Source organism: Musca autumnalis, unplaced genomic scaffold, assembly GCF_047663935.1.
Source record: "Musca autumnalis isolate F117 unplaced genomic scaffold, ASM4766393v1 scaffold_5, whole genome shotgun sequence".
In the NCBI taxonomy this organism is placed as follows: domain Eukaryota; kingdom Metazoa; phylum Arthropoda; class Insecta; order Diptera; family Muscidae; genus Musca; species Musca autumnalis.
This window is the reverse complement of record NW_027412088.1, coordinates 186,533,607-186,559,981: the sequence shown is the minus strand read 5'-3', so window position 1 is coordinate 186,559,981 and position 26,375 is coordinate 186,533,607. Positions and strand designations below refer to the sequence as shown.

At 39.9% G+C, this 26,375-nt stretch overlaps 3 protein-coding genes and 1 pseudogene across 4 annotated transcripts; 1 reads left to right on the top strand and 3 right to left on the bottom strand.

Annotated features, from left to right (window-relative positions):
- Nucleotides 1-2,513: 2,513 nt before the first annotated feature.
- LOC141406614 (pickpocket protein 28-like) lies at nt 2,514-4,446 on the bottom strand. Its single transcript, XM_073992389.1, has 2 exons — nt 3,941-4,446; nt 2,514-3,869 (listed from the first exon to the last, which is right to left on the bottom strand). The coding sequence occupies exons 1-2, from the start codon at nt 4,332-4,334 to the stop codon at nt 2,587-2,589; spliced, it is 1,677 nt and encodes a 558-aa protein (XP_073848490.1). The 5' UTR covers nt 4,335-4,446; the 3' UTR covers nt 2,514-2,586.
- A 7,015-nt stretch (nt 4,447-11,461) lies between these two features.
- On the bottom strand, nt 11,462-13,327 carry LOC141404758 (pickpocket protein 28-like). The gene is made up of 2 exons (XM_073988465.1): nt 12,850-13,327; nt 11,462-12,790 (listed from the first exon to the last, which is right to left on the bottom strand). The coding sequence occupies exons 1-2, from the start codon at nt 13,244-13,246 to the stop codon at nt 12,138-12,140; spliced, it is 1,050 nt and encodes a 349-aa protein (XP_073844566.1). The 5' UTR covers nt 13,247-13,327; the 3' UTR covers nt 11,462-12,137.
- On the bottom strand, nt 11,503-12,130 carry LOC141386876 (pickpocket protein 28-like; annotated as a pseudogene).
- Nucleotides 13,328-13,827: 500 nt separating the features above from the next.
- LOC141405608 (pickpocket protein 28-like) lies at nt 13,828-24,062 on the top strand. Of its 2 annotated transcripts, XM_073990140.1 has the most exons (3): nt 13,828-13,981; nt 22,283-22,680; nt 22,737-24,062. In XM_073990140.1, the coding sequence occupies exons 2-3, from the start codon at nt 22,284-22,286 to the stop codon at nt 24,020-24,022; spliced, it is 1,683 nt and encodes a 560-aa protein (XP_073846241.1). In that variant the 5' UTR covers nt 13,828-13,981; nt 22,283; the 3' UTR covers nt 24,023-24,062. The 2 variants fall into 2 exon arrangements, with proteins under 2 accessions (XP_073846241.1, XP_073846240.1); XM_073990139.1 differs by lacking the exon at nt 13,828-13,981 and having other exon boundaries at nt 22,198-22,680.
- Nucleotides 24,063-26,375: the final 2,313 nt, after the last annotated feature.

Here is a 26,375-nt window from a genome sequence, read left to right as displayed (position 1 = left end):
ACTTCATCTGTCTCTTGAAAACCTCAAAAAGATCTTCTCTCTCTATAGAAGACCACAGAAGGATAATCTTTGTCCATAATAGACCTCAGATGTATTTTCTCTGTCTTTAAAGAACCTCAAAAAAATCTTCTCTGTCCATAGAAGACCACCGAAGAATCTCCTGTGTCCATAGAGGTAATCAGAAGGGTTTTCTCTGTCCACAGCAGAACTCAGAACGATCTTCTTTGGCCATAGAAGGACTCATAAGGGTATTCTTTATCCATATAAGTTCTTAGAAAGGTCTTCTCTGTTCATCGAACATCTGATAAAGGTCTTCTGTGTTCTCAGAAGTCTTCCGAATGGTCTTCTTTGTCCATAAAAGACCTCAGAAGTCCTTCTCTGTCTGTAGAAATTCTCAGATAGGTTTTCTCTGTCCATAGAAGACCACAGAAGGACCTCCGCTGCCTATAGACGTCCATAGAGGTCCTTAGAAGAGTCTGTCCATTGAAAACCTCAGAATGATCTTCTTTGCCCATGGAATACCTCACAAGTCTTCTCTGTAAATATAAATCTTCAGAAGAATCCTATTTGTCTGTAATAACCTAAGAGGGGTATTTTCTATCCACAGAAGAAGGATCTTCCTTATCCAAAGGTTTTCTCTGTTCAGAAAGTGCTTCAGACAGATCGTCACAAAGTTCTTCTTTGTCCATAGAAGTCCTCAGAAGAGTCTTCTCTGTCAACAGAAGACTTCAGGAGTACCTTCTCCGTCTGTACAAAACCTCAGTAGGGTATTATCTGTCCATAGAAGACTGCAAAAGGATCTTCATTCGTGTTCTTTGTCCATAAAATACCTCAGAAGTACCTTCTCTGTCTGTAGAAAACCTCAGAAAGGTTTTCTCTGTTCATAGAAGACCGCAGAAGGATCTCCCGTGTCCTAAAAGCCTTTAGAATGGTCTTCTCTGTTCTTAGATCCTCAGAAGGATCTTCTTTGTCCAGAGAAGACCTCAGAATTATAATCTCTGTCCACAAAAGATCTCCATAGAGGACCTTAGGAAGGTATTCTTGGTCCACAGATCACCTATGAAAGATCTTCTTTGTCCGTATAAGATCTCAGAAGGGTCCTCCCTGTCCAAAATAGACCTCAGAAGGGGATTTTGTCCATAGAAGACCCCAGAATGGCTTTTGTCTATAGAATGGCCTTTTTTGTGCCTAGAAGACTTCAGAGGAGTCTTGCCTGTCCATAGATAACGTAAGAAGGATCTTCTTTTCCCATAGAAGTTTTCAGAGGATTTTTGTCTGTCCATAGATAAGCTAAGAAGGACCTTCTCAGAAGATTCTTCGCTGTCTATAAGATAACAGAACTCTCTTTTCTATTTATAGAAGAACTCAGCGGTATCTTCTCCGTGTTGGGAAAACCTAGTATGAATCTTCTCTGCCCTTGACCTTAAAAGAGTGTTTTCTGTAGATTGAAGTTCTTCGAAAGGTCTTCTCTGTCTGTCAAAAGACCTTCCCTGAAGTCTTCACAAAAGATATTTTACAAAGGTTTGTAAAAGAATGCCTCGGAAGGCTTACAAACAATTTATTCAAACAATCCCCCCTGGAGCTTTCAGGGAAGGTTTCACAAAACTCTTGTGTGTTTCACGGTGTTCTCATGACAGTTTCGTTTCCTTTTTGTTCTCCTTTCAGATAGAAATTATGGCCAACTGTGGGAGGCTTTTAACAACGTCTAATGGGGAAAAACTGCAATGTTCATAGATAAGAAAAATCAAAAAACAAAAAAATCACCGGAGCGCTTTTAAAATAAATCGATATTCAAGTTGACATTTTTAAGGGGTTTTTTAGGTTTCCACAATTTTGCTTGGAAACCGCACAGTTCTATCGAAATAGGACTAAAGAAAATATTGTAGCTGTGAAAATTCTCTACAAGTTTGGTATTTGCAATTCGTTCCTAGGTTGTACTAGTTTTGAGATATATAAGTTTAAGTTGGGAAATTGCAGTAATGCCATTGTTTTATAAGGAGACGATATAGTGTAAGTGAATGGTCCCAATTTGAACTTCTATATCTCAAAAATGGCAAAACCTACGAAAATATCGTAAAGGTTAATCTTGTAGAGAATTTTCAAAGCTACAATATTTTCTTTAGTCCCACTTCGATAGAACTTGCGGTTTCCAAGCAAAATCGTGAAAACCTAAAGATGTCAACTTGAATCACGATTTATTTAAAAAGCGCTCCGGCGATTTTTTTGTTTTTCTCATCTACGAACATTGTAGTTTCAGAATCCGCATAAACTTTCCAGGTGTAAGCACCTTCCATTTAAAGTTGTTTCAAGAGCACCGTGAGAGTAGACGACCAATGGGAACATCTATTGACCTACAGATTTTCTATAGGGAGATCTGCTGATATTCTATGTGATGTGATTTTTTGGAAAAATTTTATTCCCCAGAAAAACACTCTATCCCTTTACCGCTTCCCTGCGTATGTCCCTGATCGAAATTATGGACGGCATAAGAACTCGCTTCACACAGATACCACTTTAAAAAGCTCAAAATGGCGCCCAACAGTGGTTGGACACTATTGTATTTGTTTTATTATTTGCTTCTTCTTCTTAATTATTTCCTACCACATTGGACCACAAACGCAAAGAACAATGATAGATTATTTCCACCACACTTAGCAGCGACACACCCATAAACAACCCCAACACACCACCAAAATTGGCCAGCAGCTCAGTTACACCATACAGCTCGGAACGTCTAGAGGTAATAAATTCATTCTCCTTAAAATAGATGCGCACCAAAGACCTCTCACCATCAAAATTCACCGGATAATCAGCATCATAAACAGCATAGGCTTGCATAATCTTTAACCACTCATAATAACCTTCGGAAATTTCCGTTTCATATTCCAACGATGTACAGCCGGGCAAACAGTTGCAACCACCACCACTTGCCTCTTCGGCATTTTCTAAACCCTCTTTGAATTGTTTTTGCAACAAACGTTCTCTGGCTTGATAATAGCACTGGATTTTATTTATACCACAGATGGGCATATCGGCTGTACGAGGCATAGAGAATTTTACACAACCACATTTGTGATAGGTAAAATTTGTAACACATTCCCTTTCACAGTTGCGTTGAGTGTAAATTTTATAGAACTTCAGTTGGCGATCCTTGTTGAGATAGCAACGTCTTTTCTTGACATCATAGGCCTCAACATTGGACGAGGTGGTTATCATTTTTGGTTTTACGGCCAAAAGAATTTCTTTGTCCATGGATATTCGTATCAAATGTTTTTCTGCCGATGGCTCGTCATCGGGACTGTTTAGTATTATTCTATAACCGTGGGTCTGGATATTGCAAGTAAAATCCGATTCATCGGGATAAGCTCTTAGAAGAATCTGAAAACCAGCACTGGGTCCTGAATTTAATACCCTCTGCGGATATGTTTTTAAATCACTACCTGGTGCATATCCCTTTTCCAAAGACCATGCCAATGTTTCTCCATTTTTACTCTTGTCTTCCTCCCTCATTTGTGAGCGTACAACTGTATCACGATATAAGTCATTAGCTTTAAGGCTATTAAAGGTATAGCAAATACCCTCGTCAGTATAGACCTTGGTCAGCAGATCATTACATGGTGTTATTTTGCCAAACCACAGACAACCATAGAAATATTTGTGAAAATCAGGAAACATCTGGTTGAGGTTTTCTACATAATCAATATCATCCGTTTTAGTCAAATTGCTGAAATGAAATGCCATGGTTTCACAAATGTGCATGAGTGTTTGGGCTTCTTCGTGTTCATGGCGTGAATAGTTAGCATAAAATTCGTTATTAACCTGGTCTAGGTAGGAGCCCAGCCTTTGTACCAAATCAAAGTATTTGGGATCTGAAAAATTGAAAAGTAAAAGTGCCTTTGGCTTCCAATTGCTTGATGTTGTATCTTTGTGACAACCTTACCTCCACTGCTGATTGATCTCTTTACTCCAGGGCATATGGTTACACTGGGAAAAGGGATATTCCATATGGGTGTAGATTTCTCCGAAAAAGTAACAATCACCGGAGTTTCATTCCATTTGTCGTAGACTTTTACCATTATGGAAATGCAAAAGTAGAGGGTGACAATCAAAACGATGATCCAAAAGAGAATTTCCTTGCGTGGACGCTGCTGACCAAAATATTGAAATCCATGTATCGAAGTATTCGAACAAAATTCATGATATATTTCTTTGAGATTTTTCTTCAGTGATTTATTTTGCTTAACTGTAGGTGATGATTTAAAACTACCAATGGCCGAATCATGACAGTCGGTTTCTTTCACATTTTCGTTTTGGCGTTGAAGCGTTTTGGCCATGCTGGAACTATTAAATGTTTTAGCTTAACTTTTGAAATATTTCTCTCAATATCCTTTTTGCGATTATTCCACAGCTAAAAAATTCCTTGCAATTTACACTTTGAACTAAAACATGTCATGTATGCAAGTTGCTATTTTATAGCTTTCAAATACACCACAACCAGTTGCTTTGTAACTCCCCTCTTGGCCGAATTCACAGCCGAAAATGGGTCATATCTGCACTTGATGATTTCACACCGTGTATAATTGTTGCCGGGAGACCACCACAATGCTTATTAAAATATCCATATGAAAATGGAGATGTTCGTCACTTAATCAAATGCTAACATTGATATTCCGCTTGTTAATTCGGAAGAATGTCCAAACGTTTTTCCGCGGGGTAAAAGAATTTAATTGATACATTTTTTTTATAAAAGGGCAGAAATATGAATAATTCATACATATTAGCTCTGTTCCAGAACTAAAAAGTTTTTACCATTTTTACACTTTAAACACATTTTGCGTTCCCGTACACACACACCGTATATGAAGATCGTTTACGACTTTTACAAATTTTAAGACTTTTACCATTTTGTAAAGTACGGGAACACGCCAATTATGATTTCTGGGGCTCAATTCTGTTTCTATGAAAATGTGATCTGGCATGCCATCTTTTTAGATCCATTTTTTATCAGCGCAGATCTTAGAAGATGCGATTCATTTTTGGATCCAAAGCAGGGCATTTTCACCAACCCCTTGGCATGACATTTCCATGTCTTATTTGGAAAATGGAAAATGCTGTATTGAAATATGTATGATTTTCCTTCAAACGAATTCATGAAATACTTACTTCCTTATACCCTAGACAGACTGCAAAGTTAATTTGCATTAAAAATGTCCTAATTTGAATTAATTTTTCACCCTGACAGACGATAGTTTCTGCATTTATGAAATAGCTGTTTGTGTTGTTTGTTTGTACCCAGCACACCATTTCATAAAGCTTTACAAAAGTTCGCCAAAATATGCGAAACAAACACACTTTCTACCATTATCCTTTTCACCCCGATGAAGCAAAAATAAAATAAATTTATTCGCGATATTTTTGAGTATTATTAATATTATAAAAATATTGCAAAACTTTAACAAACATTTGAAGAAGATATAAATTTCGATAGGGGTGACGTAGGGGATGGAAGATACCAAGGAACCGTCCTGACCGGTTTTAACATGGCAAAGCCCAGGATTTATCTTGGTCCCTCCTTCATCTCAAGTGGACACTGACCTCCCCGTGGTGTCACCTGGGGAACTGCCTTTAACACCCGTTAAAGGTAGTGAGCTAACATGTACCGCGCGTTCAGCCGTTCATATTCCACTCAACTAGCCCAATCGCGTTGGGCGTCGGGTTAGTAACGCTCCCATAGAAAAAACAGCCTACTATGAAAAAACGAAAGAAAAAAAAAACAAACCCCTCTAAAGTTGACGAACCCCGCAAACGTTTTAAGGACCATGATCTGCGAATCTGCACCTGGAATGTTCGCACTCTTTATAGAGAAGGTGCAGTCTCCACAGTGAAACATCTGACAATGGTATGAGGCTGATAGACTTTGCAGCTGCAAAGAACATGGTAGTTAGCAGTACCAGATTTGATCATCTCGATATTCATAAGGGGAACCGGCTGTCTCCAGATCAAAGAACAAGTAATCAAATTGATCATGTTGTGATAGATGGAAGACATTCATCGAGCGTGTTGGATATACGATCGTTCCGAGGCGCAAACATTGATTCGGACCACTACCTTGTTTCAGCAAAGGTACGTACCCGTCTAAACGTTGCAAATAAAGCACGAACAGACACAACGCAGAAGTTGGACATCGATAGGCTGCAAACACAACAGATAGCCACAGCATATTCCACTCAACTAGCCCAATTGCTTATCGCGAGCCTTCTCCCTATTGCCTATAAGATAGTGTCAGGGATATTGTGCGATGGTCAACGAAATAATTGGACCATACCAATGTGGCTTTAGACCTGGCAAGTCCACCATTGACCAGATATTTACCCTGCGGCAAATCCTAAGGAAGACCCAAGAGATGCAAATCGACACATTTCACCTTTTTGCCGATCAAAGGTATTCCATGCAATGCCTGAATTTGGTATCCCCGCAAAGCTCATCCGGCTTTGTAAGATGACTTTAACGGATACTAGGTCCTCAGTTAAAATTGGAAAGAACCTCTCCGAAGAATTTTGTACCAAACGAGGTTTCAGACAAGGAGACAGCCTTTCGTGTGACCTATTCAACATTTTGCTGGAAAAGGTAATACGAGATGCAAATGTCAAAAGAAATGGTACAATTTACACCAATAGCCACATGTTACTTGTCTATGCTGATGACATAGACATCATGGGACGATCAGTAAAGGAAGTAACTGATACCTTTAGGAAGGTCGAAGCAGAATCTGCTAAAGTGGGTCTGGCGGTAAACGGCGAAAAGACCAAACTGATAGTGTCGACGCGCAAAGCAACCATAGAGCTCGGACCAACTGTGGAAGTTGGTACCCACAATTTTGAGGTAGTTAAAGACTTCGTCTACCTCGGCACTGCCATAAACACAACAACCAACATTAGTTGGGAAATAAGAAGAAGAATTGTATTGGCCAACAGATGCTACTATGGTCTAAGTAAGCAATTTAAAAACAAAGCCACATCTCGTCAAACAAAAATAACACTATAAAAACGCTGATACTACCCGTGCTAATGTATGGCTCCGAAGCATGGGTACTTGCGCAAGCAGGTAAGGCAGTGCTTGGTGTGTTTGAGAGGAAAATTCTGCGTTGACGGTGAATATCGACGTCGTATGAACCACGAGCTTTATGAGCTATACAAAGACATGAGTATAGTTAAACGTATCGAGATGCAACGATTGTGTTGGCTAGGCCATATCATGAGAATGAGCGATGATGAACCCGCTAAAAAGGCGTATGAATACATGCCACATGGCGGTGCAAGCAGAATCGGCAGGCCTAAGCTTCGATGGAGCATACAAGTGGATGAAGAAATGAAAAGTCGCGGTATTCCAAAAAGTCAAGCGAAAAACAGAGAGGAATTGAGATCTTTTCTTAGTTCGGTCTATGGAACAAATGTCCTGTAATGGGCCAACTAAGTAAGTAATTTTCGATAGAATTGGTATGGTGCGTAATGAAATTTTTTGTGAAAATAAACATTTTTAAAAGAGATTCGTTAGAAGGCGTGGAAGACGATTAGCTGCTATTCCAATCGCGAAAGACCACTACTTATTTTGAAAAAACGCGAAAATTGCTGATTTGCTTTCCTTTTTTATTTTCTGAAACGTGGAAATTTAACAAAAGACAATTGATTTTCAACAGCATTGCCATATTGTACATTCAGTTCAAATTCCCTTTGATTTTGTGCGTTAAGAATGTTGATAATGCACGAATTAATTTGAATTAAGGCAGTTAATGAGCCATTCGGAGCCATACATCAGCACGGGTAGTATCAGTGTTTTGTAGAGCGTTATTTTTGTTTTACGAGATGTGGCTTTGTTTTTAAACTACTTACTTAAACCAAAGTAGCATCTGTTGGCCAATACAATTCTTCGTTTTATTTCACATCTGATGTCGTTTGTTGCGTTTACGACGGGACCGAGGTATACGAAGTCATTTACTACATCAAAATTATAGGAACCAACGTCAACAATTGGCCCGATCTCTTTGGACGCACTGCGCGTCGACACCATTAACTTGGTCTTCTCGCCGTTTACCGCCAGACCCACTATAGCAGATACTCCTTTGACCTTCATAAAGGTATCGTTTACTTCTTTTACTGATCGTCCCATGATGTCTATATCATCAGCATAAGCAAGTAACATGTGTAAGCCAGTAACGTGTGTCGTATAACCTTTTCCAGCAGAATGTTGAAAAGATCACACGAGAGGCCATCACCTTGCCTGAAACCTCTTTTGGTACCAAACTCTTTGGAGAGGTTCTTTCCTATTTTAACTGACGATCGAGTATCAGTTATAGTCATTCTACAAAGCCGAATTAGCTTTGCGGGATACCAAATTCAGACATGGCTTGGAATACATTTGAACGTAGCTGGCTGTCGAAGGCTGCTTTATAATCGACAAAAAGGTGGTAGGTGTTGATCTGCATCTCTTGGGTCTTCTCCAGGATTTGCCGCAGGGTAAATATCTGGTCAATGGTAGACTTGCCAGGTCTAAAGCCGCATTGGTATGGTCCAATTATCTCGTTGACCATAGGTTTTAGTCGTTCGCACAATATCCCTGACACGGTCTTGTAGGCAATAGGGAGTAGACTTATGCCCCTATAGTTAGAGCATACAGTCTTATCTCCCTTCTTGTGGACGGGGCACAGGATACTCAGGTTCCAAACGTCGGGTACTCATTCTTCCTGCCAGATGGTGCTAACTAGCTGATGAATACACCTTATCAGCGTGTCTCCTCCGGTTTTGAACAGATCGGCTGGTAAGTCATCGGCTCCTGCTGCCTTATTATTCTTCAGCCGATTTATTGCTGTCTTTATCTCATCTTGGCTGGGCGGTATACATTCAATGCAATCTTCTGGGATTGGGACTGTGGTATCTTCGTCGTCTTCGCTGCTATTGGATACCAACAGTTTGGAAAAATGCTCTTTCCATATCCTTAGCACACTATCTGTATCAGTTACCAGATTACCTTGCTGGTCTCTACAGGAGGATGTGCCAGTTCCAAAGCCATCAGTTTGATGTTTCACTCTTTGGTAGAATTTTCGCACTTCATTCTGTCTCCTGTACATCTCGATTTTTTCAAACTCCCGCTTTTCCCTCTCTCTTTTTTCTGCGGGAAAGACGTTTCTCCTCTCTCTCCTTTTCTCCCTGTATCCCTCTCGTGCGCTACGCGTTGCTACTGATTGTAAAGTAGCCCTATATGCCGCATTTTTCTCTTCGGTAGCAGCACGACACTCCTGGTCATACCATGAATTCCTTTGTGGAGGTCACTGATATCCATGTATGGATTATGCATGGAGTGGGCAATATTTTGCCATTGTGTTGATATGTTGTCGGGACGAGGAGTGCTTTGACTAAGCACTTGGGCCAGTTGAGTGGAATATGCTGTGGCTATCTGTTGTGTTTGCAGCTTAGCGATGTCCAACTTTCGTGTTGTGTCTGTCCGTGCTTTATTTGCAACGTTAAGACGGGTACGTACCTTTGCTGCAACGAGGTAATGGTCCGAATCTATGTTTGCTCCTCGGAACGATCGTACATCCAACACGCTCGATGAATGTCTTCCATCTATCACAACGTGATCAATTTGATTTATTGTTCTTTGGTCTGGAGACAGCCAAGTGCCCTTATGAATATCGAGATGCTTAAATCTGGTACTGCTAACTACCATGTTTTTTGCCGCTGCGAAGTCTATCAGCCTCATTCCATTGTCTGATGTTTCACAGTGGAGACTGAATTTGTCGACTGTTGGACCAAATATATTCTCCTTTCCAATTTTGGCATAAAAACCGCCTAGAATAATTTTAATGTCATGGGCGGGGCAACGGTCATAAGTTTCTTCTAAGCGCTCGTAAAATATATCTTTGGTCTGTTCGTCCTTTTCTTCAATGGGAGCATGAGCGCAACTAAAGCTGATGTTGAAGATTTTTGCTTTTATTCGAATTGTAGCAAGTCTTTCATTCACGGGTGTGAAGCGGGAGACCAGGTGTTTTAAATTCCGCCCAACTACAAATCCGCAACCAAACTCTTGCTTTATGTCATGGCCGCTATAATACAGTGCGTCACCTTTAGGTGTTGTTGTGACGCCCTTCCCATTCCATCGTATTTCCTGTATGGCAGTAATTTCGGCCTTGTAATTCTCAAGTACATCTGTCAATGCGTAAACTGCACCTTCTTTATAAAGTGTGCAAACATTCCAGGTACAGATTCGCAGAACATGGCCCTTAAAACGTTTGTGGGGGGTCTTCAACTTTAGAGGAATTTGTTTTTCTTTTCTTTTTTTCATAGTAGGCTGCCTTTCTAGGGGAGGGTTACTAACCCGGCGCCCAAACTCAAGTTTTTAACGTTCTTATGGATGAACGCGCGGCACATGTTAGCTCACTACCTTTAACGAGTGTTAAAGCAGCTCCCCAGGTGACACCACGGGGAGGTCAGTGTCCACTTGAGATGAGAGAGAGACCAAAATAAATCCTGGACTTTGCCATGTTAAAGCCGGTCAAGAACCGTTCCTTGGTATTTCTCATCCCTCTACGTCACCCGGCAGTTTTTACACATTCTCTTTTTGGCGTTGAAAACATTTTGTCAAATCGGAACTTTTAAATTTTGTACTTCGTGTATATGTTTTGTTCGGGCAGGAGTTGTGTTTTGTAAACACATTTGGTTTTCACTGCTGTTGTTGAATTCGATGTTGTGTTTTTTCTATGGTAAGACCTTACAGATTTGCTGTGGGAAGACCTACTGTTATTCTCTCTGAACAGACCACTTGACCATCTGTGAGAAGAGCTCTTTGTGGTTTGTGAAAAATCCTACAGTACTTCTATGTGAAGTCCTAGTGGAATTCTATAAGAAGACCAACTATACTTCTATGATAAGTCTTACTGGTCTTCCATGAGATGACATTCTATTTTGCTATGAGAAGACCTACAGATTTTCTATGGTTTTCAATAAGAAGTTCCATAGATCTTCTATAAGAAAACCTACAAATCTTCTATGGGAAGACCTACTATGCTACATAGATCTACAGACCGGGAAGATGTACTGGTATTTTATGGAATCCCTACAGATCCTCGGTGAGAAAACTTACTATGCTTCATTGTCCTACAGATCTTCTATGGGAAGATCTACTGGTATTCTATAGAAGACTTCCAGATCGTCAAAGTGAAAACATAAAGTTCTACATAAAAACGTGCTGATCTTCTATTAGAATACCAAATGACTTTTTGGAAGCAAAATTTTCTAAAAAGTATGAACAGATATTATTTCGGAGGGAAATATGTCTCTGTTCTAAATTATGGACGACATAAAAACCCCGTTTCAAATGAACGTCAACTGCAACAAATCAAAATGGCGCCCAACGGTTTACCTTAGGTTTGCTGCAAAATTTAATCTCATGCAATGAAAAATGCGTCGCCTTCGTTCTTATTTCTTTTATTAAATTCTCAATCACTAGTTTCTTCTTAATTATTTCTACCCATATTCGACCACAAACGCAGCGAACAATGATAAATTATTTCCACCACACTTAGCAAAGATACACCCATAAATAACCCCAGCACACCACCAAAATTGGCCAGCAACTCAGTTACACATACAGCTCCGAACGTCTGGAGGTAATAAATTGATTCTCCTTAAAATAGATTTGTACCAAAGACATCTTGCCTCCTGGATATAAGGCATAATATCTTCATAGTTATCAAAAGCTCGCAAAGTGTTGACCAAATCAAAACTACCTTCGGAAATTTCCGTTCATAGTCCAATGATGTACAACCCGGGCAAACAATTACAACCACTGGCCTCTTCAGGATTCTCTAAACCCTCTTTGAATTGTTTACGCAACAATCGCTCTCTGGCATGGCGATAGCAAAAGATTTTGTCTTCACCACAGATGGGCATATCGGCGGTACGAGGCATGGAAAATTTGACACAACCACATTCCTGATAGGTGAAGTTTGTCACACATTCCCTTTCACAGTTTCGTTGAGTGTAGATTTTATAGAACTTCAGTGACGATCCTTGTTGAGAAAGCAACCTTCCTTCTCCGGATCATAGGCCTCAACATTGGACGAGGTAGTAATCATTTTGGTTTTACGGCAATAGAATCTCCTTGTCCATGGATATTCGTACAAAATGTTTTGTCGCCGAGGGTACATCGTCCGGAGAGTTTAGCATTATCTTGTAGCCCTGGCTGGGGCCGGTACAAGTAAAATCCGATTCATGGGAAAAACTTTGCAGAAAAATTTGGAAACCAGCAGTCGAACCTGAACTTAATACCCTCTGAGGATATGTTTGGAGATCACTGCCAGGTACATAACCCTTTTCCAAAGACCATGTCAAGGTATCTGCCCGGTTACTGAAGTTGGCCGCTTTCATTTGTGAACGCACAACAATATCGCGGTATAAATCATCCGCTTTTAGGTTATTAAAGGTATAGCAAATACCCTCGTCAGTGTATATTTTGGTTAGCAGATCCTTGCAGGGTGTGTCTTGGCCAAACCATTTACAAGAAAAGAAATATTTTTGAAAATCCGGCAGCATGTTATTGAGATTTTTCACATAATCAATGGTATCCGTATCCGTGGTATTGGGCAACATCAATATACCGTCTATGCCGGGTTGGCAAATGTGCAGCAGTGTTAGGATTTCTTCGTGTTCATGGCGAGAATAGTTTGCGTAATATTCCCCCTTATCGTTGTCAATGTAGGAGCCTAGAGTTTGTATCAAATCGTAATAGCTGGGATCTAAAACGAAGAGAAGAGGAACGAATTTCCAGTTTGTTATGGGTTTCACGAATTCTTACCTGTCGTCCTATTGATTGCCCGCTTTGTTTCAGGGCATATGGTTACCCGGGGAAATGGTATATTCCATATGGGTGTGGATTTCTCTGAAAAACTGACAATCACCGGAGTTTCAGACCATTTCACATAAACTTTTACAATGATGGAAATACAAAAATAGAGGGTGATAATAAAAATTATGATCCAAAAGAGGATTTCCTTGAGTGGCCGCTGCTGGCCAAAATATTGAAATCCATGTATCGAAGTATTCGAACAAAATTCTCGATATATTTCTTTGACACTTTTCTTTAGTGATTTATTTTCCTTAGTCTTGGGTGAGGGTTCAGAACTACCGATGGCTGAATCATGGCTGCCAGTTTCTTTCACATTCTCTTGTTGGTGTTGAAGAGCTTTTGTCATCCTTTAACATTTAAATGTTTTTTTAATATATTTCTTCCGGCTATCCTGCGTTATTCTAAGATTCTCACTTCACACTGATACTTATTTTGAATTCAAGTTTTTATTTTATAGTTTGCAAATACACCACATCCTCGTTGTACCAGCATTTGCATTGTAAGTTCCCTCTATACCAGATGTAAAGCTGCAAATCGAGCCATAGCTGTGTACCTGATGATTTCACATGACGAATAATTGGTGCTGAGAAAGCACCAAAGTGCTTATTAAAATATCTATCATCAAGGATAACTGAACAAAAACAACAAAAACATGTTGAAGTAATTAAATGCAAATGTGCAAATTCCACTTTGAAGGTCGTCGCTAGCTATGGCTGGAAAAAATGCATTGTAAAAAATGCATTGTAAACACTGCACCTAAGGTTACCGGTAAGGAAGGCATAAGCAGCTCAATATGCTTTCCACACCCTTTATTGGCAGGTTTTTGAATTCATTTTGCTATGTATAAGGCTAAGAAACGATTGGGCGCCATTCTCGTCAGTTAGATATGAACACGCAGAATAATCGGAAGAAATATATTGGACAACGGGAAAACATTTATATGTTTCAGGATGACAAAAGCTCTGCAACACTAACCATTAATTGGTTCTAAACCCTCACCCAAGGCCTAGCAAACTAAATCACTAAAGAAAAGTGTCATAGTAATATATCGAGAATTTTGTTCAAATCAATAGAATGGCAGGTAAGATTATATGGAAATATAGCTTTCCTCTTCTTTTCATTACAGATCTAAACTATTACGATTTGGTCCAAAAACTAGGCTCGTAAATTGATCATGATAAGGAGGAATGTTACGCAAATTATTCCCGCCATGAACACGAAGAAATCCTAACACTGATGAACATTTGCCAGCCCAATACCACGGAAGCGGATGCCATTGATTATGTAAAAAATCTCAACATTATTTCTTTTCCTGCAAGGAACCAAAGTCTACACCGATTAGGGTATTTGCTATACTTTAATAGCCTTAAGGCTGAGGACTTATATCGTGATATTGTTGTGCGTTCACAAATGAGAATGGGAAAATGCGAGTAAAAGTACCTAGACATTGTTGTGATCTTTGGAAAAGGCTTATGCACCGGGTAGTGATCTCCAAACATATCCCCGAGAGTATTAAGATCAGCTTTCACAGCTAGTTTTCAAATTTCTCTGCAAAGCTTTTGTCATGCCTGAGACATTATTGATTCCAACTCCGCTTTCACCACCATTTTCTTTTCCACTGTATGTACTGTACATGGTTTCCGCTTTATGTGCTGGTAACTTCATCGCTTTTATTCCAGTAGTCTACGATTTTACTGCTTGGTTCCTGCTGGTACAACTTCGATTTGTGGGAGGACTATCTATTGTCGAGTCTGCCCAGGACTACAAGATAATTCTAAACTCTTTCGACGATGTACCCTCGGTGACAAAACATTTTGTACGAATAGCCATGGACAAGGAAATTCTATTTTCTTTGAAACCCAAAATGCTTACCATCACAGCTGACATAGAAGCCTATCAATCAGAGAAACAATGAACGAAAACAAACAAAACGATTCGCGTATCAATCACACAAAGCCACAAACTTTTCAGATTCTTTGAATCGTTTCATTCTCACAAAACAAAAAAAACCACAAACCTTTCAATGTAAAAAGACGGAAACTGTACGAGATGTTTCATTCACCACTGAAACAAAAAGAAATTTTGGTAAACGTTTGCCGTGCGTTATGTGCAATGACACACTCAGGCGCACACACATGTGATTGCTTATCAACCCTATAAACTAACATCAACATACCACAGTGAATATTTTATCAACCACCAAACGTGTTTGATTTATTTACATGTGTTTTGTACAATTTAGTTTACTATCTGCTCTTGTGGGGTCGAATAGTTTTCGTTTTGTTCGCACTCACGAATGTAAACAAAACGAAACTAAACAGCGAACTCCGCCAGCGTGGGTTATGTTTGGTTTTGTATTGTTCCTATGGAAAAAACGAAACGAAACGATTGGAAATGTTATTTAAAGTATTTTTAAGTACGGTGCAGAGAAGAGCCGTTGCTTTCTCAGGTTGCTTTCTGAAGTTCTATAAAATCTACACTCAACGCAACTGTGAAAGGGAATGTGTAACGAATTTCAACTACCATGAATGTGCTTCTTTCAAGTTTTCTATGCCATGAAAATTGAAAAAAAAATCTTCTAAACCGCATCAAGGGACACATCGACAGGAGAAGAGTACTGAGGAGCAATAGTTTAGTTTTTAGTTCAGATTCAGAGCAGGACTTTTCACCACTCATGCCTTGGCTGCCTTCTCCACGTGCTTAACAGTTGGCTTCAAAAATCACATGGGAATAGTTATTGTTGGTCTGGACTTTACCAATAAACCTTTGAGCCCGTTTGGCAACATAGTATCTAATATTAGATACAGTCGTTCGAATTTCGGATCAACAGACCACCAGGCGTCAAGATGGCAAATTTCTTCTGGGATGGAAGCTTTTGTGTGAGAGTCGAAACATCGACCAGTCAAAGCAGGATTTTTTCACTTCGCCTATGACATATACACAAAAAAAGGATAGTTCATGCATATGATGAATATTTTTCATAAAGTCCAAAATGGAACGACATATACGAAAAAAGGATAATTCATACATATTATGAAAAATGTTCGTAAAGTGATGTAAATTTTCAGATTCATACATATTATGAACGTTGTTCCTAAAGCGATAAAATGTTGGTTTCTTGTGGAAATAGTTGATTGAGAAATTTGCCCTGCTCATGACATTAAAATCAACAGTCGGGAAATTCAGTCTCCACAGTGAAACATCTGACAATGGAATGAGGCTGATAGACTTTGCAGCTGCAAAAAACATGGTAGTTAGCAGTACCAGATTTAATCATCTCGATATTCATAAGGGCACCTGGCTGTCTCCAGATCAGAAAACAAGAAATCAAATTGATCATGTTGTGATAGATGGAAGACATTCATCGAGCGTGTTGGATGTACGATCGTTCCGAGGCGCAAACATTGATTCGGACGACTACCTGTTGCAGCAAAGGTACGCACCCGCTTAAACGTAGCAAACAAAGTACGAACAGACACAACACGAAAGTTAGACATCGGTAAGCTGCAATCACAACAGATAGCCACAGTATATTCCACTCAACTAGCCCAATTGCTTAATCAAATCACTCCTCATCCCGATAACATATCAGCGCAATGGCAAAGCATTGCCCACTCCATGCAAACAGCCGCAAAATCCATACTTGGATACCAGAGACCTCCACCAAGGAATCCATGGTATGATCAGGAGTATCGTGCTGCCACCGAAGAGAAAAATGCGGCATATAGGGCTACTTTACGATCCGTAGCAACGCGTAGCGCACGAGAGAGATACAGGGAGAATAGGAGAGAGGAGAAACGTCTTTTCCGCAGGAAAAAGAGAGAGATGGAAAAGCGGGAGTGTGAAGAAATAGAGATGTACAGGAGCCAGAATGAAGTCCGAAAATTCTACCAAAGAGTCAAGCATCAAACTGATGGCTTTGGTACAGCCACATCCTCCTGTAGAGACCAGCTAGGTAATTTGGTAACTGATACAGATAGTGTACTCAGGATATGGAAAGAACATTGTTCAAATCTGTTGGTATCCAATAGCAGCGAAGACGACGAAGATACCACAGTCCCAATCCCAGAAGATGGTATTGAATGTATACCGCCCAGCCAAGATAAGGTAAGGACAGCAATAGATCGGCTGAAGAATAATAAGGCAGCAGGGGCCGATGGCTTACCAGCCGAGCTGTTCAAAACCGGAGGCGACACGCTAATAAGGTGTATTCATCATCTAGTTAGCACCATCTGGCAGGAAGAACGAGTACCCGACGATTGGAACCTGAGTATCCTGTGCCCCGTCCACAAGAAGGGAGATAAGACTGTATGCTCTAACTATAGGGGCATAAGTCTACTCCCTATTGCCTACAAGATCGTGTCAGGGATATTGTGCGAACGACTAAAGCCTATGGTCAACGAGATAATTGGACCATACCAATGTGGTTTTAGACCTGGCAAGTCCACCATTGACCAGATATTTACCTGGAGAAGACCCAAGAGATGCAGATCGACACCTACCACCTTTTTGTCGATTATACAGCAGCCTTCTACAGCGCGCTGCATTCAAAGGTATCCCAAGCCATGTCTGAATTTGGTATCCCCGCAAAGCTTATCCGGCTTTGTAAAATGACTTTAACTGACACGAGGTCCTCAGTTAAAATAGGAAAGAACCTCTCCGAAGAGTTTGGTACTAAAAGAGGTTTCAGACAAGGAGACAGCCTTTCATGTGATCTGTTCAACATCCTGATGGAAAAGGTTATACGAGAGGCAAACGTCAAAAGAAGTGGCACAATCTACACTAATAGTCACATGTTACTTGCTTAGGCTGATGATATAGACATCATTGTAAAAGAATTAACTGATACCTTTATGAAGGTCGAAGGAGAATCTGCTAAAGTGGGTCTGGCGGTAAACGGTGAGAAGACCAAGTTGATGGTGTCGACGCGCAATGCGCCCATTGAGCTCGGACCGACTCTGGATGTTGGTTCCTATAATATTGAGTTAGTAAAAGACTTCGTCTACCTCGGCACCTCCGTAAATACAACAAACGACATCAGCTGTGAAATAAAAAGAAGAATTGTATTGGCCAACAGATGCTACTTTCGTTTAAGTAAGCAGTTTAAAAACAAAGCCACATCTCGTCAAACAAAAATAACGCTCTACAAAACACTGATACTACCCGTGCTGATGTATGGCTCCGAAGCCTGGGTACATGCACAAGCAGACATGGCAGTGATTGGTGTGTTTGGGAGAAAAATTCTTCGAAAGTACGGACCAATCTGCGTTGACGGTGAATATCGACGTCGTATGAACCACGAGCTGTATCTGCTATACAACGACATCAGTATAGTTAAACGTATCGAGATGCAGCGATTGCGTTGGCTAGGCCATATCATAAGAATGAGCGATGATGAATCCGCTAAAAAGGCGTATAAATACGGACCGCTTGGCGGTGCAGGCCAAGGAATAGATGGCGCAAACAAGTGGATGATGAGATGAAAAGATCTCCACGTCTTCTATTAGAAGATATAAAGGATTATATTTGGGAAAATACCAACATATCGTGTATGAGAAGTCTAACAGATTCCCTATGCGAAGACCCATTGATATTCTCTGTTAAGACCTTATTGCTGTTAATAAGATTGCTATAGATAGTTTGCTTATGGGCAGACCTATTAATCTGTTATAAGAAGACCTACTACATTTCTATGATAAGTGCAAATGCTCTTCTATAAGAAGACTTCCAGACCTTCTATGAGAAAATCTAAAGGATTTTTTTATGAAATGACGCCTTAACTTTCATAAGAAGGCTTACAGATTTACTATGGGAAGACAGATTTTTATTCGCTGAGAAAACTTCTTTGTCGTTTATTAGAAGCTCTAGAGAAAGTCTATGGGATATCTAAGTGGTTTTTTGTGGAAATACCTGCAGACCTCCTACTATGCTTCCATGATAAGTGTTACTGATCTCTTATGACAAGACCCTCAGGTCTACTATGATAAGATCTAAGGGATTTTTTTACGAAAAACATATAGACACACATATGGGAAGACCTATTCATTGTCTATGGAAAGTCTTACAGATTTGCTATGGAAAGACCAATTTGGGTCGTTTCCATTTGACGACCGACCTTCTGGTTTTATATGAGGACATCTACAGAATTTTCAATATTTGTGTTCTATAAGAAGAGAAGAACTTATAGTTTTCTATTCGAATATTTATATATCTGCTGAGGCAAGAATTCGAATTACAAAGACAGAATGGAATTCAAAAGAAGTAAGAAAGTATCAGTCAGCTGTGCCGACGGAGATATACCCTTTTAAGAAATTATACGATGTACAACGTTTCAGGAAGTATGGACTTGCGCAAGAAAAAAATTGTACCGTCGTAAAGAGAGCCGCAAGGACAACCTGCTGAAAAAATTTCAAAACGATCCGAGAGGAGCTCTTAAACTTCACTTTATCCGAATTTTGTGTGGTAGGTACCCGAAGGAGTGCACCAATATAGTCCATATTCGAACCCGATCTATATCTGAAAGGCATAATACGATGTGCAAAGCTTGAACCAAATCGATTGCTCCCTTCGAGAGTTCACACCATTTTACAGACAAATTTTTAACTTTTGCGGGGGAGGTACCCAAAGTAGTGTACCGATATGGCCCATCTCCGAATTTAAACTAAGTTTGGACAAAATATTTCGATACCCAAAATTTGGTTCGAATCGGTTGATCCGATCGAGAATTATCGTGCGCACCAGCCAGACAGACAGACGGACGGACATGGCTACATCGACTCCAAATAATCTGAAACGAAGTTTGTCCGAACATACTTGGTGTCTAAAACCTTTATTTAGATGAAGTAAATTTTTGGTCGTATCAAATTGTTTATACCCTTTCTAACTTAAAGGCTGAGGGTATAAAAAGGCACATTTTGGTCGTATCAACGTGTATATACCCTCAGTAGTCTAAAGGCTGAGGGTATAAAAACGTTTTTTTCCGAGCTGTGCCGTCCGGGTTTGTTGACTGGAGATGTGGGATGGGGTGTTAACGTTTCGTACACGTGTCTTGACAAGCTGTCAGAATATTTCGATGATCTTTCCTCAACCAAACAGGTGTTATATTTTCGAATTCCGTTCCAAAGTCCTATTAGCATTCCTTGTCTAAGCTCGTCGGCTGAAATTTGGCATTTTGTTTTCTTGGTAAATAGAAGATTGCACCACTCGCTACCTGAATTTGAAAAAATATTACATCATAAGACATTCTCCATTGTGGAGGATATAAAACCTCCGTTTCGCGTGGTTATCAACTCCAGAAGATGAAAGTGGCGCCCAATGGTTTGCTTTTGTTTGCCGTACACAACTGCAAAATTTAATAACGCCCAATAAAAAGTTATTTTCATTTGAATATATTTTCAATGCAATTGTATGCACACCCGTCTGGTACGCTAAATGCCCGGGTTCAATTTCCAGGCCTGGAAACATCAAGTTTTCAATGGTGGCAGCAATACACCTCAGTGTATTGTTGGTGACATACATTTATTGACTTCTTTCACATTAATGGGTGGACCTACATACTTTTTTTATCGCCGAGTCCGAGCGACGTATTTTACGACACCACTTGTAGAGAAGTTTTTCATGGCTGAAATATTCAGGAAATGTAAGCCAGTATTACACAGAGGTTATTTATTATTATTATTATTATTTATTGCTTTCGCGCCGGTTAGGAGGCGCATAGTGCCGTACAAAATTCCTTAAATTTTTTACGATCTTTAGCAATTGCGTGTGTCCTATCCAACTCCATTTTTATGAGCAATTTCTTTTTCGATTGGGATTTGGTTGCATCTTCTGTGTAATTCGGAATTTGGTATCCAATTATCAGGCCACCATGTATGTAAGATGTTCCCTAAGCAACGGTTTACAAAGCACTGTAATTTATTTGTCACATCGGTATACAAGTATGGATTTCAAGTTCGAGTTGAAAATACTAATTTTGTCGAAATTGATAACTGTCGGGAGCGCCATATTTTCCGCACTTTAGCAAAGGCACCTTTAGCTTTAGCTAATCTGGCTTGGATGTCTGCCTGGGTGCCACCATCTGGTGTTATTTGGCTTCCAAGGTATGTAAAGTTGGCTACATCTTCAACTGGCCTACCATCAAGATGAAATTTGCCGGGGATCACATGATCGTCGATTTTGCCTTATTAACATTGATCCGTAGTTGATATTTCTCTGCTTTGGTTAGCAAGTCATTTAGTTTGCGTTGCATATGGCGTTCGGAAGAGTAGATCAATGCAATGTCGTCAGCGTATGTTAAAGCGTTTAGATATTCCATATTTATGGGGTGCAGAGAATACCTCTGTTTACTGGAGCATCCACACTCGACCGGAGTAACTCGTCCATCACAATTAAAAATATAAGAGGGGAACACCGGCCACAATATCTATTGTTTCCGATAATGTGCCATTATGAAGAATTCTACATTGAAATTCAGTGTATTTCGCTTTTAATAAATTTACAATTTTGTTGGGTACACCTTTACGGCGAGAGGTTATTTGCTGCCGCCGAAAATTTTGATGTTCTGGTCAGGGATTGAACAGCACACCTTCTGAGTGTAAGGCGGACGTTACCACTGCACCACGGTGGAATTTCCTTAGTATTTCAGCCTTGTAAAACTACTCTACGTATGACGTCTTAAGACACGCCGTTCGGACTCGTCGATAACCATGTTCCTTATCATTAAGCTAATTTGAACCCTTGACGCTTCTGGGATGTTTAAGGAACAATTTATATCCTACATTTTCGATTTTTGCTGTTAAGACGTTACATATGTTGGCGTTCATATCCAACAGAGGAAATGGCGCCCAATCGTTTCTTTGCCCCGAAATGGCTTATTAGCAACGAAATATCTTCTAAAACCTGAAAGCATATTGAACACATTACGGTTTCCATTATCGTAACTTTCGGTGCAGAGTTTTTCCTTAAACATTTGCAAACTTACAATTAGACACGGCGTTGTTTGTTTTGCCAGCCAAAGTGACGACCTTCTAAGCGGACTGTGCATGTAAGCACTTGATTACATCAAAATGTTTTTGTTGTAGTTCAGTTATCCTTGACAATAGATATTTTAATAAACACTTTGGTGGTCTCTCAACAACAATTAAGCACCATGTGAAATCATCAAGTACAGTTAGGAGCCGTTTTGCAGCTTTAAATCTGGCTAAGAGGAAACTAACAAAGCAACTGGTGGTACAACGAGGTTGCGATGTATTTGAAAACTATAAAATAAACACCTAGTTCAATATAAGTAACAGTTTAAAACAGAAAACAGATGTGAAATAGTCACCAAAGGGATAACCAGAAAAATATTTCCGAAGCTAAGTAAAACTTTTAAATACTGCAGCATGACAAAACCGCTTCAACACCAACAAGAGCATGTGGAAGAGGAAACTGGCAGCCATGATTCAGCCATTGGTGGTTCTGAAGCCTCACCCAGTGTTAATCGAAATAAATCCCTTAAGAAAAATCTCAAAGAAATATATCATGAATTCTGCTCGAATACTTCGATACATGGATTTCAATATTTTGGCCAGCAGCGACCACGCAAGGAAATCCTCTTTTGGATCATTGTTTTTATTATCACCCTCTATTTTTGTATTTCCATTATTGTGAAAATCTACGTCAAATGGTATGAAACTCCGGTAATTGTTAGCTTTTCAGAGAAGTCGACACCCATATGGAACATACCATTTCCCAGGGTAACCATATGCCCTGAAACAAAGCGGGCAATCAACAGGACAGGTAAGATTTGATAAAAAGTTATCACACCAGAAACTCTTTCCTCTTCTTCCCTTCAGATCCCAGCTATTTTGATTTGATACAAACTCTGGGCTCGTACATTGACAACGACAAGGGGGAATATTACGCAAATTATTCCCGCCATGAACACGAAGAAACCCTAACCCTAATGCACATTTGCCAACCCGGTATAGACGGTATATTGATGTTCCCAAATACCACGGAAACGGATACCATTGATTATGTGAAAAATCTCAACAACATGTTAACCGATTTTCAAAAATATTTCTTTTCTTGTAAATGGTTTGGCCAAGATACACCCTGCAAGGATCTGCTAACCAAGGTCTATACCGATGAGGGTATTTGCTATACTTTTAATAGCCTTAAAGCTGAGGACCTATATCGTGATATTGTTGTGCGTTCACAAATGAGAATGGAAAATGCGAGTAAAAGTGCCGAGACATTGTCGTGGTCTTTGGAAAAGGGTTATGCACCGGGTAGTGATCTCCAAACATATCCCCAGAGGGTATTAAGTTCAGGTGCGACAGCTGGTTTCCAAATTTTTTTGCAGAGTTTTTTCAACGAATCGGATTTCACTTGCACTGGCCCCACCCAGGGCTACAAGATAATGCTAAGCTCTCCCGATGATGTACCCTCGGTGGCAAAGCATTTTGTGCGAGTGTCTATGGATAAGGAAATTCTTTTGGCTGTAAAACCCAAAATGATTACCACATCTGCAGACATCGAAGCCTATGATCCGGAGAAAAGACGTTGCTTTCTCAACAAGGATCGCCAATTGATGTTCTATAAAATTTATACTCAGCGCAACTGTGAACGGGAGTGTGTAACGAACTTCACCTATCTCGAATGTGGCTGTGTCAAATTTTCCATGCCCCGTACTGCCGATATGCCAATTTGTGGTGAAGATAAAATCCATTGCTATCGCCATGCCAGAGAGCAATTGTTGCGTAAACAATTCAAAGAGGGTTTAGAAAATCCTGAACAGGCCAGTGGTTGCAATTGTTTGCCCGGTTGTACATCGCTGGACTATGAAACGGAAATTTCCGAAGGTAGCTTTGATTTGGTCAACACTTTGCGAGCATATGATAATTATGAAGATTATTATGCCGTTTATCCGGGTGGCAAAATGTCTTCGGTACACATTTATTTTAAGGAGAATCAATTTATTACTTCGAGACGTTCGGAGCTGTATGGTGTTACGGAGTTACTGGCCAATTTTGGTGGTGTGCTGGGATTGTTTATGGGCGTGTCGCTGCTAAGTGTGGTGGAAATAATTTATCACTGGTCGTTGCGTTTATGGTCCAATGTGACAAGAAATAATTAAGAAGAAAAATAATTAAGAATTTAATAAAACAAATAAAAAATGTTACGGTATTTTTGTGTGGGATTAAATGTTGAGACAAACCGTTGGGCGCCATTTTCATCGTCGATAGTTGATTTGGAACAAGTCTCGTGTAGGGGCACCTCTCCGATCGGGCTGAAATTTTCACCAGTCCTTGGGACCCTGATCACAACGGTATATAACTTTTCGGGGGGAAGTACATACTTCCATACATCCCGAGATTTAAGTAGCCGGCCTTCGGCCGGGATTTAAGACTTTCTCCTATGGACAGGAGCAAAAGTGGGCTACGCGAACAACAGTTTCTTCAAAATTATAAGTTTTCTTTATGTAGACGGCCTTCGGCCGGGATTTAAAGCTTTCTCCTATGGACAGGAGCAAAAGTGGGCTACGCGAACAAACGTTTTACCAAAATTATAAGTTTTCTTTAAGTAGGCGGCCTTCGGCCGGGATTAAAGATTTTCTCCTATGGACAGGAGCAAAAGTGGGCTACGCGAACAAAAGTATCTCCAAAATTATAAGTTTTCTCCTATGGACAGGAGCAAATTCGTAAACGCAATCAAAAGTACTCACCACGAGCTTAAAAATGATACCCATATTGCCGAAGTAAAAATAGTAAAATGTCAAGACCCATCTCGGGAAGTATGTACTTCCCCCGGAAAAGTTATATACCGTTGTGATCAGGGTCCCAAGGACTACCTATGGTGAAAATTTCAGCCCGATCCGAGAGGTGCCCATAAATAAAGTAATGGTGTTAAAGTAGGACTTTCCCGAAATGCCAAGACCCATATCTCGGGAAGTATGGACTTTCCCCGGGAAAGATATATATAGTTGTGATCAGGGTCCCAAGGACTACCTATGGTGAAAATTTCAGCCCGATCCGAGAGGTGCCCCTAAACGAGACTTAAGCCGTTGATTTACATGTAAAACCGGGGTTTTATACCCTCCATAATGGGAATATATAGGGAATGTTGGGAAGCACACTTATCAGCTGAGAAGAAGAAGAAGAAAATAAATGAGATTGTAATAAAACAAATAAAAACAATGTTCCGGTATTTTTGGGTGGTATTAAATGTTGAGGCAAACTGTTGGGCGCCATTTACATCTTTACAATGTGTACCCGGATTGTTATACCCTCCATAATAGGAAATATATATTGAATGTTGGGAAGCATACTTATCAGCTCGAATATTTGGGAGAGTTCTGCAACGAAGTAACCCATCAGGGCCACCCCGCAGGAAGGTGTTTAGATATTCAGAGAGGTTAAAAATAAGGAACATTTTCATTTTAATCATTGAGAAATATCTGTCTAGGTTTCCTGACCAAATTCAAGGAGAGGGATATTTTTGACTTCATGTTGCCAGCACTGCCGTTTAAACTTTCTACGGGATTGTAGTACCTTCGGCTGATGCACTTATGAGGAAAAGAAACACTGAAAAATGCACGGTGGAAGGTTTGATTGAACTATACGAGTATTATACACGAGTTGTATAGAACAGTAGTCGTCTGTCCCATGTTAACATACGAATGTCTAGTCTGGTGGCATGCCCTGAGGAATAAATCGAATATGTCCAATGAAATTCCTGTTCACGGAGCTACATATATTCTCATTATTGGAACTGTGAAAAACCACTCATTAAAGGCCATAAATGCTGCACTCAATATCCAGCCCAGTCGGTTATTTTAAGATAACTAACAGATATCTATAGGTGCTTCGAAGTTTAAAGAGCTACACATGTATGTTAATGATCACGGATAGCTTGCTAAGTTTGGCTAAGTGGCAGAGCAGTTAAACCCGACTACATTTTGCCAACTGTGAACTTCAGAATACCTTCGAAGGTCGTCTATGGACAACAGAATACCCTTGAAGGTCTTTAATGAAAAACAGAAAAAAATTGAAGGGGTTCTATGAACAACAAAAGACTTTTGAAGGTCCTCCATAGACAACAAAACACTAAATTTTGCCAACTCTGGACTTCAGAATACTTTCGAAGGTCGTCTATGGACAACAGAATACCTTTGAAGGTCTTTAATGAAAAACAGAAGAAATTTGAAGGGGTTCTATGAACAACAGAAGACCTTTGAAGGTCATCCATAGACAACAAAGCACTTCATCTATGGACAATACAAGACCTTAGGAAGTCTTCCATCGAACAGGGATGACCTTTAAAGGTCCCTTATAGACAACAAACGACCTTTGAAGGTCCTCCATAGACAACAGAAGACCTTTGAAGTTTTTCCATGGACAACAGAAGGCCTTTGAAGGTTTTCTACGGACAACAGAAGACTTTTGAAGGTTTTCTATGGACAACATATGACCTCTGAAGGTTTCTTAGAA

Bases quoted from the DNA above. Each gene is read 5' to 3' on its own strand.
- LOC141406614 (XM_073992389.1), bottom strand. From the start codon at position 4,334: ATGGCCAAAACGCTTCAACGCCAAAACGAAAATGTGAAAGAAACCGAC. The intron at 3,870-3,940 runs GTAAGGTTGTCA...TCAATTTTTCAG, and splicing joins GAGATCAATCAGCAGTGGAG to ATCCCAAATACTTTGATTTG.
- LOC141404758 (XM_073988465.1), bottom strand. From the start codon at position 13,246: ATGACAAAAGCTCTTCAACACCAACAAGAGAATGTGAAAGAAACTGGC. The intron at 12,791-12,849 runs GTAAGAATTCGT...TCTTCGTTTTAG, and splicing joins GGCAATCAATAGGACGACAG to ATCCCAGCTATTACGATTTG.
- LOC141405608 (XM_073990140.1), top strand. From the start codon at position 22,284: ATGACAAAACCGCTTCAACACCAACAAGAGCATGTGGAAGAGGAAACT. The intron at 22,681-22,736 runs GTAAGATTTGAT...TCTTCCCTTCAG, and splicing joins GCGGGCAATCAACAGGACAG to ATCCCAGCTATTTTGATTTG.